A 15304-nucleotide genomic window follows, 5' to 3' on the forward strand; every position below is an offset into this window, starting at 1 on the left:
ATAAAACAAGTAATAAAACACCAGATTAGGCATTCTTTCTGAATATCTTGGCCAGTGTCCCTCGCTCACACTTGGGGCAGTCAGCTGGCTCAGACTAACACTTGGTGTTGCGGGCGGCAAACTTCTGACCTTTCAGTTACACAACCGCCTATCTAATCCCTCCGGGGGTTGGACTGACAGTTGCCACTGCTCTCAGAGTGGTCTCTCTCTCTCTCTTTCCTATCCTCCAGCTGGTCTGTGTTATCCTTTTGCAAATAGTTTAAGCTGTCAAGGAAGACGAGGGTGGAAAAACAGATTAGTGCAGTGAACATAATTCTTTGTTTTTCTGGGGTTTGTGTCTGTTTCTGTTGTCTCGGCTTGACCCACACAATTGGAATGACTTCATAATGCTTCTTGTGTCACGCAGGAACTGGCCAGCTATTCTAGAAGTGTTCCTAAATGCACTGTTAAGATAGTTCATGCTTCTATTTGTATGAAAAAGATTGAGCAAAGCAAGTAAAGGTTCACTTCGCTGATCAAAGTCGCTGTTTTCCTTTTTACCAGACTGTACATGTTGTACTATTATACTTATTTTACTCTCTGATTTACTGTTCTGTTCTTGTGGATTACTTCAGATATTTTCCACTTTGTCGTTCTATAGCTGGATTTTGACCCCTTAAAGCAGCTAGATAGGTTTTCAGCCACATTACAGAAACACATGACAGTCAGCTGTCATTTTCTTTTTAAGTCGCAAATCTAAATAATCAAAAAACAAAAAAGCATTACAAAAAATCATATTTGCAGTTTCCTGTAAAAGATTAACCTCACAGCTAGTTAAACATTTAGTCAGTTGTGGAATCTGCAGAGCCAGGACCGAGCAGAGCAGATGAAATGTCCAGAATGAGTCCAAACAGCAAACACTTTGGTAAACATGCACTTGGAAATATTGTGTTTGGTTCCAGCAGTGGCTCATGAGGAAGAAGACAATATTTCCTCATCATTCTGATCCTGTCATGCCCGATCTGTTACCCCAATGTAATGTCTCAATTTGCAGAAGCAGCCTGAGGGCGTGTTTGTTTTCATTCCATACCGTCTGCAGCAAGATTTACCACTTTCTGCACAGCAGTGGTCATAAATGACCCAAACCTGGAATATGTTGTGGTAGGGTTAGGGAACATCTGTGTGCTCCTGCTTTCTTTCTCTCTTCATGTCTTATGTGTGCGTCTCTGCCACTTTGTGTGTTTATTTTTTGTGTGTCTGGTGTGTTCTGACTCTGGACACAAAGACTTTTTTTTTCTTTTGAGCTCCATTCTCCCCTCAGATAAGATGATCTTGATAAGAGATCAAGATTGCGTTCAGCTACAAAAACTCAATTTCCTTACTCCTCTGGGGACATTAAGCCATTTCCTGTGGCTTGAGAGGGGAAAAAAAAGCAAACAAAGTGTTCACATCAGCGCGTGGCTGCATTACAGCACCTTGTCCACCTCATTGGCTGGCCTTTCCACATGCTATCAATGAGCAGGTGATTTTGGTGCAGCCCATAAGCTCTGCATTGCAGAGGTATAGTCTGAATCACTGAACACAGTCTGGGTTGTAGGTATCTTTACATTGTGTTTACATTGTCTGCAAAGCAGTGACCCAAGAGGCAGAGCTGTGAATGCTGAGGGCAGAAAGGACTAAAATATGAAACACTCTCCTTCTCCGTTTCAGTTTATTAGTGTCACGTTTTTCCACATAAATGATGCACTTTAAATCTAATTTCATGACTGAACACTCCCATGTATTGTATGTTAGGAGCCCGGTGTGTCTTTTTCATGCTCCTCCTTCGGGGACATCCAGTGTTTAATTAAAGAAGCTTATCTTAGCGAAATGAAAAAATATCTTTGCCTCTTATATGAAGCAACAGAGAAAAAATCCTGAGCTCTATCTTCTGGGCAGGACTGAGGAAAGACACACAGAGAAATGACTCTGAGGTTTCTGAACACAGCTGTCCTTCTTTTTTATCATCAGACTGGTAATTCGGTGCAGCCAGACCATCCTGTAAAGTAGAATTAGCTGGCTAAGCAAGACTGCAACTTAATTTTAAACATCCGATGATTTCCTGTCATTTACACCTTTGATTAATTAGAACAGGGGTGTCAAAGATGCCACACACGGGCCAGAACCGTCCCGCCAGAGGGTCCCGTCAGGCCCACCGGACGACTTCGTAAAATGTAAAAATTAGAGAGAAGACATTAACTGAAGATTTTAAATTTGTAAAACTAAAAATTTAAATAATGTCCAGACCATGACAAGTTGTTCTGATGGTAAAGTAACATTTTGTGTGTCAATTTGTCCTCTTTTTGTTTTTTTTTGTCTGACATTTGCTGCTTGTCATGTTTTTGTCGTTTTATTTCTCGTTTTTGTCGTTTTGTGTTTCCCTTTTGTATCACTTGTTTTTTTTGTCATTTTGTGTTTTGTTTTTGTCATTTATCTGTTTTATTTCTCGCTTTGTAACTCTTGTCAAACTTTTGTTTTGTGTCATTTGTCTCATTTTTTGTTGTTTTGTTTCTCATTTTTGTCATTTTGCGTCTCATTTTTTGTCATTTTATTTCGTTTTTGTCGTTTTGTTTCCTTTTTGTCTTGCTTGTGTTTTTTGTTTTAGTTTTTGTCATTTTGTGTTTTGTTTTTGTCATTTATCTGTTTTTTTGTCGCTTTGTAACTTTTGTCAAATTTTTGTTTTGTGTCATTTGTCTCATTTTTTGTTGTTTTGTTTCTCATTTTTGTCATTTTGCGTCTCATTTTTTGTCATTTTATTTCTCGTTTTTGTCGTTTTGTTTCCTTTTTGTCTTGCTTGTGTTTTTTGTTTTAGTTTTTGTCATTTTGTGTTTTGTTTTTGTCATTTATCTGTTTTTTTGTCGCTTTGTAACTTTTGTCAAATTTTTGTTTTGTGTCATTTGTCTCATTTTTTGTTGTTTTGTTTCTCATTTTTGTCATTTTGTGTCATTTTTGGAATATTTTGTCTTGTTTTAGTTGTTTTGTTTGTCTTTTTTTGTTTGACTTTTGTTGTTTTGATCATAAAGTAAAATACTATGTAGTTAAATTGCAGATACCTGTGACTGAAAGTTGTGTTCCTTTGTAGACTCTTTATGATCTGGAAGCTGTAATGTGGAAATGATAAACTGAGGCTGAATGTTGTTTAAATTTAATTTATTTTTCTTTAGAAATTTCAGTTTGTTCTTAATGTTTGTAAAAAGATAATTCCTTAAATGTGGACTTTTTCAGAACATAGGTTTTTGCACTAAAACAAAGGAAAAATTAGGAGTTGTGGTTATTTATAGGTTATTATGCTGTGTTTTTACTGGTCCGTACCACTTGAGGTCAAACTGGGCTGAATGTGGAACCTGGACTAAAATGACTTTGACACCCCTGATTTAGCATGTCATTTAGGAAACTGAATCTAATGCATATGCTGTGCTAAAACAGCTAAATAATCCTTCCGATTGTAATTGTAGTCAGATAACATTTAGTTTTCTTAGGGACCGTAACAACTCTTCGGTATTTTTCTGCAGTTTTTTTTTCTGTTCCAACGGTTTCCAGACAACAAATGCCGTGCCAGTCAATACTTGCGAGTCTCGACTGTTATTGCCTAGCAACAAATTTCCACCTCAGTAAGCAAAAAAATTAAATCAGCCAGGCTTAAACAGTACAGACTTGAGCGCCGTAACTTTTCTGTACGACTCTTGTTAAATCCAGCGGCTTGGCTGCGGGCGGCCTGCTGTGTGGACGGATACTCAGCCTCAGCACAATGAACAACGGTTACAGAGCACTGATCCCACTCCCTGCTATCACCATTCATATGCTAATGCTAAAACCCGCTGCACACCCGCTAATTACTGATTCTCTGGGTCTCGATTCACTCTGCTGACCGGCGGACACACTGGGATTCCCAAAACTCTTCTTTTCTTTTTTTTAGTTAACTGATTACTTTCTAATTCATATCCCTTCTCATAACAAACGCAGAGCATTTATTTATTTTATTTTTTAATTTATTTGGACGGGACAGTGCATATTAACGAACGCACAATCTCATCATAGTTCATTTTTGTAATTTTGCATATTATTTTTCTCACATTTTGACTTGTTTTTTGTCTGGCTTTTGTCATTTTGATCATAAAGTAAAACACTTTATCGTTCAGTTCCAGATATCTGTGATGAAATGTTTTGTTTCTTTGTGGACACTCTGTGATCTGGAAGTTATGTTTAAATGATAAACTGAGGCATAATATTGCTGAAATTGAACTTGTTTTTCATAAGAAATTTCAGTTTGTTCATGATGTTTTGTCGAGAGATAATTCCTTAAATGTGAACATTTTCAGAATGTAGTTTTTTTGCACTAAACAAAGGAAAAAATTGGAGTTGACTCTGACTTTAATCTGAGCCTTCTGTTTTTTAAGTCAGATTTTTTCCTTATTTCTCTGAATTCTGTCTCTGAACTCAGAATTTAAACTTATGCTCTTTAAATTCTGACATTAATCTCCAATGTCAGTCTCTTAAGTTGGAATTTTTACTATTTTCTTCTTCTGAATTCATGTGGAATACATGTGAAAACCTGCATCGAATGGACCTTGAAACTCTGTCATGCTGCTTGCTCCATGCTCAGCGGTTTCACATCACCTCTTGGATACGAATTCTAACAACATAATGACATTTGCGAACACACAAATTCTGTAAAACATTCACCATTTTCTACATGCATGCAGAAGGTTGTTACCATGATGAGGCAACAGTACAAACACATACACCTGCAGTCGGTATATTCAGATTTTCTCCATATTCTTCAACTACATACTCCTCGGGGAAGACGAGCAGAGTAGACGGAAAAGATATATAAATAGACGCAAACAAATCCACTTACACACTTAGACGCTGCAACGTGTTAATTACCCAGAAGGGGCCACTAGACTTTTATGACACCTGACAAGAGATGAGCTTCATTAGTGAACATCAGATGACTTTGGGATTATTAGCCCTTCGTGTTTGTGTGTCAGGACGAGTGTACGAGCGTGTGTTTGTGCCTGTACTCCCCTCTGACTAATGTATCATATGCGGCAGCGGGGTCGTCTATAAATAACAACATGATGTTCACTTACTGAGTGGGAGGGGTGACTCGTGTCTGGGCAGATGGATGAACGGGTGGACGATGTGTGAGCGTGTTGTTCCCCATCTCCTTGCTCACACTCTGTAGCGGGCGGTCAGTTGAGTTTTATTTGAGACAACTATGCGGACCTCAGTATCTGGCCCACACACACACTGAAAGCGCCCGAGGCTATGGTAGCATTGTCTGGGAGTACGCAGCAGTTGCTCGCTCGCCCAGCTTGTGCAGCGTTGGTGGCTGATCTGTGCTTACCACACGCAGGAAGCGTCGGGGTCTCGGCTCACATAACCTTGGGAAACGATAACATAGCTGCACTGCTGAGCGAGTGGGCATGCCTCGGCAGCACAACGTCAGATTATAGCAGCACAGACATGCAGCACGAAGTTGGAGTGTCGGTGGAGAGCTAAGGCGGGTTTTCTCAGGCCAGGGTTTGCAGAGGAGTTAATTATAAGTGCTTATTTTTGCAGATAATGACTAGGATCATTAGTGTCAAAATGCATGACAACACCAGAGTTTTCTCAACTACTTCTGTGAGTTGGGAAGCAGGTGAAGTGGAGATAATGCTACCTGAGCTAACAACAACTAATGAAAAGCTTTCCAACAAGAGTCCACCCAGCTAATTGCATACATACAGGGTGTACCTAAAGTCTGGACATACAGGAAATCTCATTTACTGTCATTTTTTTTGCCTCCACGGATTGAATATGCCTTTGTCAAAATAAGAAAAAGTTGGGTCAATATATGATTGTGGGACTTTTTGTAACACAGTTGACAGGTATAGTTGACATTTTTTTTCTGTTTTCAGGCCTAAATTCAACATAACCAAACACCACATGGCATTTTAGAGAAATATTCTTCTAAATATTATATATACAATTGAGTAAAATTGAAATGTAAAGTTATTTCTAAAGATATTGTAGTAAACCTGTTGACTACTTTACACCCCCTGTCAAAAGTATTGAGACGCTTTCTCATTTATTTGAATGAGAAAGTGTCTGAACACTTTTGACAGGAAGTGTATATTAAATAAGTCAGAAAGCCTTGGAGTCTGGCCAGTCCTTTCTTCAGGAGGAAATGACATCATGTGGAGCAGGTCATGTGATCTGGAATTAACACACTTCCTGGAGAGGTGTTTTTGTAACGGGGAAAGTGATTTAATTTGTTATTTTCCATCTAAAATTTGATATATTGCCAAAAAAGAAACATCTGTCATGATTATCTCAACTTAATAAAAGAAAACAATCAAAACCATTTTTGAATCAGCTCATTTGATCATTTTTTTTAGCTCATTAGAAGGTGGTTGTTATTAAATCAGGACAGTTTTTAGTTGACATTGTAGTGATATCCAGTCATTTTTTATTATTAAATGATTGTTTCCATAATAAGTAATTAGGGATTTTGTAAAGACATGATCATAATGAACATAAAAACATTAGTTTTTTTGCTTTTAATGAAAATGTATGCAAGCTATATCACATGGACTTCAAAATCCCTCAATTATACATTGACCCAGTTGAACTGGTAATTCTCAGTGGACATGAAGGATGGACTTAAAAAAAGATTTTTTGGGTCTGGCATAAATTTTAGCCATGACCGCTTCTTTAGTTTCAGCTGATACATTTGGTCGTCCAGTTTGTCCATGACACAGATTTTGTGGAGGCAAAAATACTATAATTAATGAGATTTCCTCTGTGTCCAGACTTTAGGGACACCCTGTAGGTAGAAGTCAGCCCCAATACATCTGCATTTCTCAAACACACCCAGCCTGAATGTGGCTGCTGCGGTGAGGTTGATAGAAGCTTTGCAGCTGATGGCAGGGAGGCTGGTCCTGGCCAGAACAGTAGCAGCTCTCCTGCTGATAATGTTGTTGTAGCTGCACCCCCGACAAGCACAGGAGGACAGGCTCTGACCCATCTTGGCTGTTAGAGAGGAATCGCTCCCCCTTGGCTCAATGGTGCTGGTAAGCCTGGGTACACATAATCCAACTTTATACAGTCCTGTAGAACTCAGGCTGGCATTCAGCTTAAGAGAAAAGATACAAAGAATGGAACAAGTGGAATAAAAACAATGTTTGATAACAGAAAATGTTTTTACCAATTGGCATAAGCAGAAAAGAAAAAATGGAACAGGAACAAAGTGGTGTCATTGTGAGGAGTCCCACACTGTGAAAAATCTCCAACGGTGTGGTAGGAAGTCCAAAATGACCCCTGCACTGGCAAGAATGACGGTACAAGATGCCAAGAAAAGCCCACTGAACACCACAAAGGCCATTATGGTGAATCTGAGCAGTTTTGGTGTTATCACAAGCCAGCACTGCACAAAGCCGGCTTCCATCAGGACTCCTGTTCCTCAAGACAGGCACAAAAGCTCACCTAACACTAGCCAAAGCTCACCTGGATGAAAAAGAAAGCTTTTGATCATCAATTCTGCAGCCAGATTAGAAGAAAGATTTGGTCTTGGGCATTAGACCGCTCAGCAAGATGATGATCCAAAACATTCAGCCAAAGTTGTCAAGAAATGTTTAACAGAAAACGATATGAAGAAGTTGGAGCGACCCAGTCAGACCTGGATCTATCGAGAATCTGTGGAGGGAACTGAAGACCAGAGTGATGGAAAAAAGTTTTTCTAACCTCAAAGACCTGGAGATGATCACAAACAAAGAATGGAACTATATCCCAGCAGATACATGCAAAAAGCTGTTGTAGGAATCATTTGCTTGATGTGGTGAAAAATAAAGGGGTTCCATTGATTACTGAGAAAGGTATCAGTGGAACCCCTCAAAGAAACCTGCAAAAATAGATAAAAATGCATCCTTAACATCTCTAACACCATGTCCTACCATCTGTTGTCACTTGTTCAGATCTTTTCCAGCAAAAATGAATCTATTGGTCAAATAAAAAGTCATTATAAATCAAATTTTGACACAGGTATGAAAAACATTGGGCCTAACTAAACAGGTGACCTGTGCAAGCTTCAGTGGGAAACTCAATAAACCTTTCCCACCACTTCAGAATGTTTTACCATCCCACTGCGTACGCACTTAATCCAAAGTCTGCACTCCCAAGCGGTTAGCTGTAGCATGAGCAACCAAGCTGACAAGCAGGCCTCTAGCGGCGATGTCGGTTCAAACCCCAGCAGCAGCCGCTCGTGTCGGGGTTTTCAGTCCCAGTTGGTCCTGCGATGGGAACGAGGAAGTCATTTTTAAAATATAAGATAACAAACTTTATCTTGCTCGGCTTTTTAATGCTCCTTCTGTCGCTGTTACTCCTTAAGGGAAGGAATCAAGTTTTTAATTAAAACCTAAATGATATTTTAGAATCACAACAAAAACCTAATTTGATTTATTTAGGATTCAGTCACAAACTTAAATAAAAAAAAAACTCCCTGTATTCCTCATTATAAGGTGTCCTGTGGAGTTTTCGTGTAAATAAATAAGCAATGTTTAAACTCCGAGTTTGGCCACGTTGCTCAGCCTTTTTTGTTTCCATAGCGATGCTGATTAATGCAGCTTTAAGTGTTTCTGCATAGCCTTAAATATCCAGTTCTGAATTAATACAGCCACTGTTTACGTCACTGCATCTTTTTGTTGTTGTTATTTTAATGCATGTTTTGACTCAGCTCTTCCTTCATTAGGATGCTGTGGCTGCGATTGGATCGGATGTGGTCTTGTCACCCCGGTAACATGAGCCACATGGCCGTCATCTCATTCTCATTCAGACGCTCATATGGTACATGGAAATATGTGACATCATCATTACCCAATAGAGCCTGTCCAGCGAGACAATATGTAGAAATCTCTCCTGCAAAATGACCCCAAATGCTTTAAGTTCAAACCCAAAAACTAAGTATGTGAATGCAAGACGACAATTTTGTATAATCATCTGCAGGAATACCATCAGATGACGTATCTGAGTAAATGTACAAGCATGTTCAGCAACATGAGAAAAAGGCAACGTAATCCTTTAAGACCCTATCTGATGCCTATTGACAGACATGTTCATTCCCTGTCAGCTCTTCAGTCTCACTGTTGAGCTGCTCTTGATTTATTGCGAGTCTTTTCTGTCCGGTAAGCTTCCAGTATCCATCTGTGTCCTCTGTGATTTTTTTTTTTTTTTAAGGGGGGAAATGTTTGACATTTTCAAAGTGATGTCAGCGCCTCGCCGTGCTTCTACAATAAAAGCAACAGTTTTCGCACCCCGACTGCAGATACTCTGAACAATACCCCTCTGTGGTGCTGCAAAACAGGGAGCAAAAAGCATTAATGTTTCATTCACTGTGAATGATTAGCCTTATCTGTAAGCAGGTGGCAGTCACTGCGTCTGCTGCCGGTATTTGTGGGTTTTCGCCGTTTTGCTCAGCAGGTGGAGGGAAAACAACAGAATGACGGAGCGTGGCTTAGGAAGGGATAGATTTAAGATACCAAAATACATCTGTGTGGCGCTGTTAGAAGCACGTGTTGCAGGCCATTCTGAGATTTGGTCGTCTCCCTGTGGTTTAGAGAAATGGCTGAATTCACCAACCTGAATGGGGAAAATTCGGTTGAGAAATATGAATGAGCATAATTTGCATTTCTTAGAGGAAGGAATAGGCTAATTAGCATTCTGAAAAATCTCTTGCTTAATACTGAGATTAAAAAAGAAAGTTAAATCTAGTTTTGAGCAACCATGAAAACTATTCACATCATGGGTCAGTCTGTATTTGAGGGACTTTTGAGGTTCATGGGATATATCTGCATACATTTTTATTAAACCAAAAAAAAAACTCATGCTTTTATGTTCATTATGATCATGTCTTTACAAATTCCAGAATTATTATGTAAAAAATCACTAATGAAAATGACTGGATATCACTGAAATGTCAACTAAATAACCATCCTAATTTAATACCAACCACCTTCCAATGAGCTAAACAATAATAAAATGAGCTGATTCAGAAATAGTTTTGATTTTTTTTTCTTTTTATTAAGTTGAGATAATCATGACAGAGATTTCTTTTTTTGGCAATATGTCAAATTTTATTTGGAAAATAACAACTTGTGTCTGAGAAATCATTTTCCACTAAGTTCCCCGTTCCAAAAACTCCTCTCCAGGAAGTGTGTTAATTCCAGATCACATGACCTGCTCCACATGATGTCATTTCCTCCTGAAGAAAAGACTGGCCAGACTCCAAGGCTTTCTGACTTATTTAATATAAAATAGTCGACAAGTTTACTACAATATCTTTAGAAGTAACTTTCAATTTCAAATTTATTCAGTTTTTATTTAATTTATAAATTTTTTATTTATTTTAGTATTTATAATATTTAGAAGAATCTTTCTGTAAAATGCCATGTGGTGTTTGGTTATAGGCGGCCATGTTGGTTTTAGGCCTGAAAACAGCAAAAATGTCAACTATGATAGAAAAAGTCCCACAATTATATATTTACCCTGAGATGATTATTGACTTGTTGCCAATACTTCTTAGTGTATTAATTATGCTCCTTTTGTATTTGTCCAGCTGCTCTATAAACTATATGCATTATCTGTAGATTTTTAGCAGTTCTCTTTGTCAAAAATGGTGAAAAACTCTTAAAAAGTAAAACATATAACTGCTTCTTTCATGCATTTAGAACCAAAAAATGACATATGAGAGGCTGGAACAAGCAAATGTTTGGACCTTCTGGTGAAAATCCAACATTTTCAGCCAACCTTCTCTGGCTACCATTCATTTACCCACTTCTAGTGTACACCTGAATGTATGAATAAATATGTTTCTCCTTCTGCTGCAGTAGAGCTCTTTGTTTGCCTGAAAAGTACCTCGCTGTGATACTGTAATGAAAGCTTTGTCTGCATAACTATTATTGTTTTCTTCCCACAACTGCCCCTTTGTTAAACTAATGATTTCCTTCCCTTTGTCCACGAGTCCTCGGCAGGAGGTTCATGCAGTGCACGTGGAAAGTGCGAGAAAGAGGGGAAAAAAGCTGCAGTGTTTCACTAAAGTCCGTTTTCACACTACTGCAGAAATTTGCTGCGAGTCAGTTCAGTTAAACTCACAATCCCAGAACCTTGCAGCAATATCTCCTGGAGACAGCTGTGCCGGACGGGTAGGGGGGGCTGGGGGATCTCTGACTTCCGTGTGCTTATATGGTCTAGCCTGCTCCCCCCCTCCACTTTCTCTGCGAGTGGTACAGTCCATTTAAAAAGGTGCTTGTCATCTCTCAATGCTCTGTGTCCTTTCAACAGTCATCTGCGGGGAGCACGTTTCTCAGGGGCAGTGCTGGCTCTCTAACGCACACACACACACTCTCATGCTGTTATGGAACTCTCAGAAACACACACAGGCATGCTCGCACACTGACACACTCACACCGCACATGCACCAGCTCTAAAGCGTACACTGGTTCCAGCAAAAACACATTTCCCCCCTTTGAGCCGGATGCCTCTCTTTAAGGGAAAGGACACACTGCTCTGAGGATTTAACTTGGCTTTCTCCCAAAAAAAGGGGAACAAGAACGGGCAGAGAAGGGGGAATCAAGAGGAATTTATTTGTGGGACACCTTCCTTCACAGGAAATGGTCAACCTGTCAGCATGACACCTTGTCTGGATTCCCCTCTCTTCCTCAGGCAAAAATCCTGAAAATGATGGATGACAACAAGCAGCTGGCCCAGCGCATCGATGGGGCCATCCAGTCTGCCAGCCAGGAGGTGACCAACCTGCGGTCAGAGCTGAGCGCCACCAGCCGCAGACTGGCCGAGCTGGGAGCGACGGACTCCTCCAGCAGCGTGCTGGAGACCCTGCAGCACAACCACAACGGTAAGAGAGAGTGGAGTAAAACTGTGTGCTGAGAAGCTGCGAAACATGTGGCGAAGGGACGAGTACGCTCTGATGCAGCTGTGTGTGATCTGGTGATGTGTGCTGAGGGGTGCACCATTGTGTTTCTGCATGTAATGGATGATGTCCAAGAGTGAGCTGGGGGGGGGGGACACTCCACTCATAACTCTATTCATGGGAATAAGTGCATATCTCAAAGTCAGTGAGTGAGTTGCACAAAAGAGGTGAGGGGTTTCTGCTGGCTTGTGTCCGCTCTCAGTTCTCCCACAAATCCCCTCTCATGTTGAATAATTAACCTCCTGAACCTTTAAGAGGGGGGTAGTGCTGCACTCCAGTCGGGGCAGAGTGGCTAAAGTTACAGCCTCTTTTTGCTCCCAGGCACTCTGTGTGCTAGTTCATTTAGCTCTCCCTTAACTGGGCAATGGATCCGTGTCTCTGGAGGAGGAGGAAGAGGGGGGGAAAGGGGGCTGGTTTTTGGGTTGCCGTGGGTTACTGAGAGCTGTTTGAATGGCTGCCAGGTCTGTGGAAGCGCTGTCTTCTGCGTGTTTGCCGCAGCTGCTTCGTTTCCCCCTTTTCTTTCCTAACTTTTATGTGCTCAGTTTGACATATAGATCGCTAACAGATGGGAGTTTTCGATTCCGTGTACATGCGTGTGCGTGTTTGGCCAAAGGAACATTATTCTGGCATGTGCGCTCATGGGTTGCCATGTCCTTTCAACTTCTGCCGCGCGCATACTCTGACACTCTTGCTGTTTCCATAGCAGTCAGCTGGTACAGTGAGCTGTGTGATGGGATACGTTCCATCTTGGCTTCTGGCGGAACTCTGCTGTGATCTGCGTCTCGCTCAAACACTTCCGAGATCGAGCTCAGTTGCTGTTTTTTGCTCCCTTACATTCAAAAACTTTTGGTTGACTTCCCTTTTGCCATGACGGTGACTCATTTAGTCCTCAGTCGACCTCTGTAGTGCTTTCTGAAAGAGGAAAATGTGACCACAGGCTGACTCCCACCGCTGATCAAGAGCAGTTTTGGTCATGTGTCAGCATTGTTTACAAAGGCCTGACCCCGTCGCTTTGTTTTTCAGCCATTTCCCTCTTCTCGTGTGCATGTGTGCCTTGCATTATCCCTTTAACCCCGGTGCACGCTCGCATTCCTGCTGTTTCCATAGCAGTGCGTGTGCTGCCAGCGTGAGGGACAACAAGCATTCCTCTGGGAGGGTTTGAGCACTGATGTCATTGTTCCTGGTTGCTGCTTCTCGGCTCAGCTGCAGCGATGCCATGAGGTGTGCACGTTCACCGGCGGAATCACCCTACATCCTGGCCAAAAAAAAAAAAAGTCCCATTAACATCACCAGAAGACTCTCAGACTCATCCATTCTCAGGATATCTGCAACGCCTTCGAAATGAGGAGCTGACACCTATCTGCAGATCTCTCTCATGATGGATTTTCAGGCGCAATTATCCTGAAACACGGCGCTAAGTGCTTCTGAGTGCCCCCTTTTTCTAACATCAAAAATGAAATGCACACACATCCTTTTGATGCTGCAGATTATGGTTGCTGGTCCCTGCCTTTGTTTGGCCTGTATATCTTCCCCCTGTCATTGTGTCTGTGTCAATAAGTCTTTTATTTTGCTCCCCACCACCCACCTCTTGCTGTCTGTTCCCTCAGCCCTCCTTCTCTCCTCCTAGCTGTTCTTTACAAGCCCAGGGTGTATAATAGAAACGGCTGGGGAGAGGGGGATTAGGTAATTTATCACCAGTGGCTGTGTTGGGAAGGGAGATGTGTGGTAAGGTCGCTGGTTCATTGCACAGCCGGCAGAGTGGGAGTCCTGGGGGGAAGCTGTGTTGGGTGGAGGGGGTGCTATCTGGCACTTCACTACCAGCAACACTAACCTTGCTAGCAGGCTAGCTTACCTTAATTGCATTTCTCCTGCCTGGGGGTTTACATTTGCATGTTACATTCATCCCAGCCAGTGCAAAAATTGTGAATAAATGGAAGTCCTTTTTCGCGGTGGTCTGTGGAGAATTGTAGGCTCACAGCTGTTTCTAAAACACATACAAGGTTCAGCCTCCGCATCTCCCTGAAAGCATCTTACATCACACACCTTCCTCCATCCTCTCTGCTGCTCCTCGCGGTGGTTCGTGAGCTTCCCCGTGGACTTAAATGAACTACATTTAGCTTTGTCGTGGTGCTGTGAGGCTAGGAAAATGCTGAGCGGCCGAAAAACTGACCCAAAACTTCTGCCCGTAGCCGCGATCCGTGCCATTTTCGTTTTCTCGTCGTGTATCGGAGAGAATGTCACACGCTGTAATATCGCAGGCAGAATGAAAAGTCAGCTCCACTGTTCGTTCTGTTTTATTTCTCGGTGTTGACCTTTACTAAAGGTGTGTTTGAGATATCTTTCATTTTACTCTCTAAAGTTTTTAGTAGGCCATAGTTGTAGATGTCTGGAACTTTTATATTCTCTTTTAATCTAAGATCTTTTTATAACTTTTTCATAGAAGCGGATACAGGTGGAAAAAAAAGGCTCTATATGCAGCCTCCAGTTTGTGTGTACAATCAAAAGACAACTACACATCGAAGTAGCTTTGATTAAATCTGGCTCAACCACCACAGAGCAGAAGCAAAGTAATTCCACAAGCTGTTGCCAAATCCAACTGGTTGGTTTTATCTTTGTTCTTTGTGCAGTCGAAAGTGAACATATCTTTAATGTGAACATAAACAGCGTCAACAGTAGGGCTAAGATCCCAAAGGAATTGTCACAAAATTTTAGACTTCATGCTTCTGACTGATCATAATTTCAAACGGTGTCCTGCAAATACCAATAACACATCTATCAGGACCTGGCTGTGGGTGGAGTTAATCAGTGAGTGTGCTAGCTCTGAACTTTTCTTAGAGAGGACTGGAATTAGCGACTATTTGGGCTTAATCTGCTTATTATTTTGTTCCATTAATTGATTGACTGTTTGGTGTAGATTCTCAGTCATTCATGTCTTGGTAATTAATTCTAATAGCTTCAGTAGAACGCGGCTGGACTTCTCTTTTAGGTTCTTGAAGATGTTTTCACACTCGTGACAACTTTTTTATTATGATTATATTTTATTTAGAACATAAGATCCTAGGATTTCATGCAAATGGTGAAAATAATTGGAAATGCCATGAAAATCACCTAAACTGGCACCTTCACGGTGCTGGATTTGTCCAAGAACCAGTCCAAACCTTGAAATTCTACAATATATAACTAAAAATGAAAAAAACATTAAAATGCTTAAAAGGAAAAGCACTGAATGCTTGAATTTGTGAGAATGGAATCATGAAATGTTTTGCATGAAAAATTAAAATGATCAAAGTAGTTGCCTGCTTACGTTTTGACTTCACAATT

General features: G+C 40.9%; 1 protein-coding gene across 1 annotated transcript in view; it reads left to right on the forward strand.

Moving 5' to 3' along the window:
* LOC110967435 (kazrin-like) overlaps nt 1-15304 on the forward strand; it is a 242689-nt gene that overhangs the window by 76655 nt on the left and 150730 nt on the right. The window contains exon 4 of the mRNA XM_051949271.1: nt 11719-11908. Coding sequence (XP_051805231.1) covers nt 11719-11908 — 190 coding nt within the window. The remainder of the gene's footprint in view (nt 1-11718; nt 11909-15304) is intronic.

Source organism: Acanthochromis polyacanthus, chromosome 6 (assembly GCF_021347895.1).
Source record: "Acanthochromis polyacanthus isolate Apoly-LR-REF ecotype Palm Island chromosome 6, KAUST_Apoly_ChrSc, whole genome shotgun sequence".
In the NCBI taxonomy this organism is placed as follows: Eukaryota; Metazoa; Chordata; class Actinopteri; family Pomacentridae; genus Acanthochromis; species Acanthochromis polyacanthus.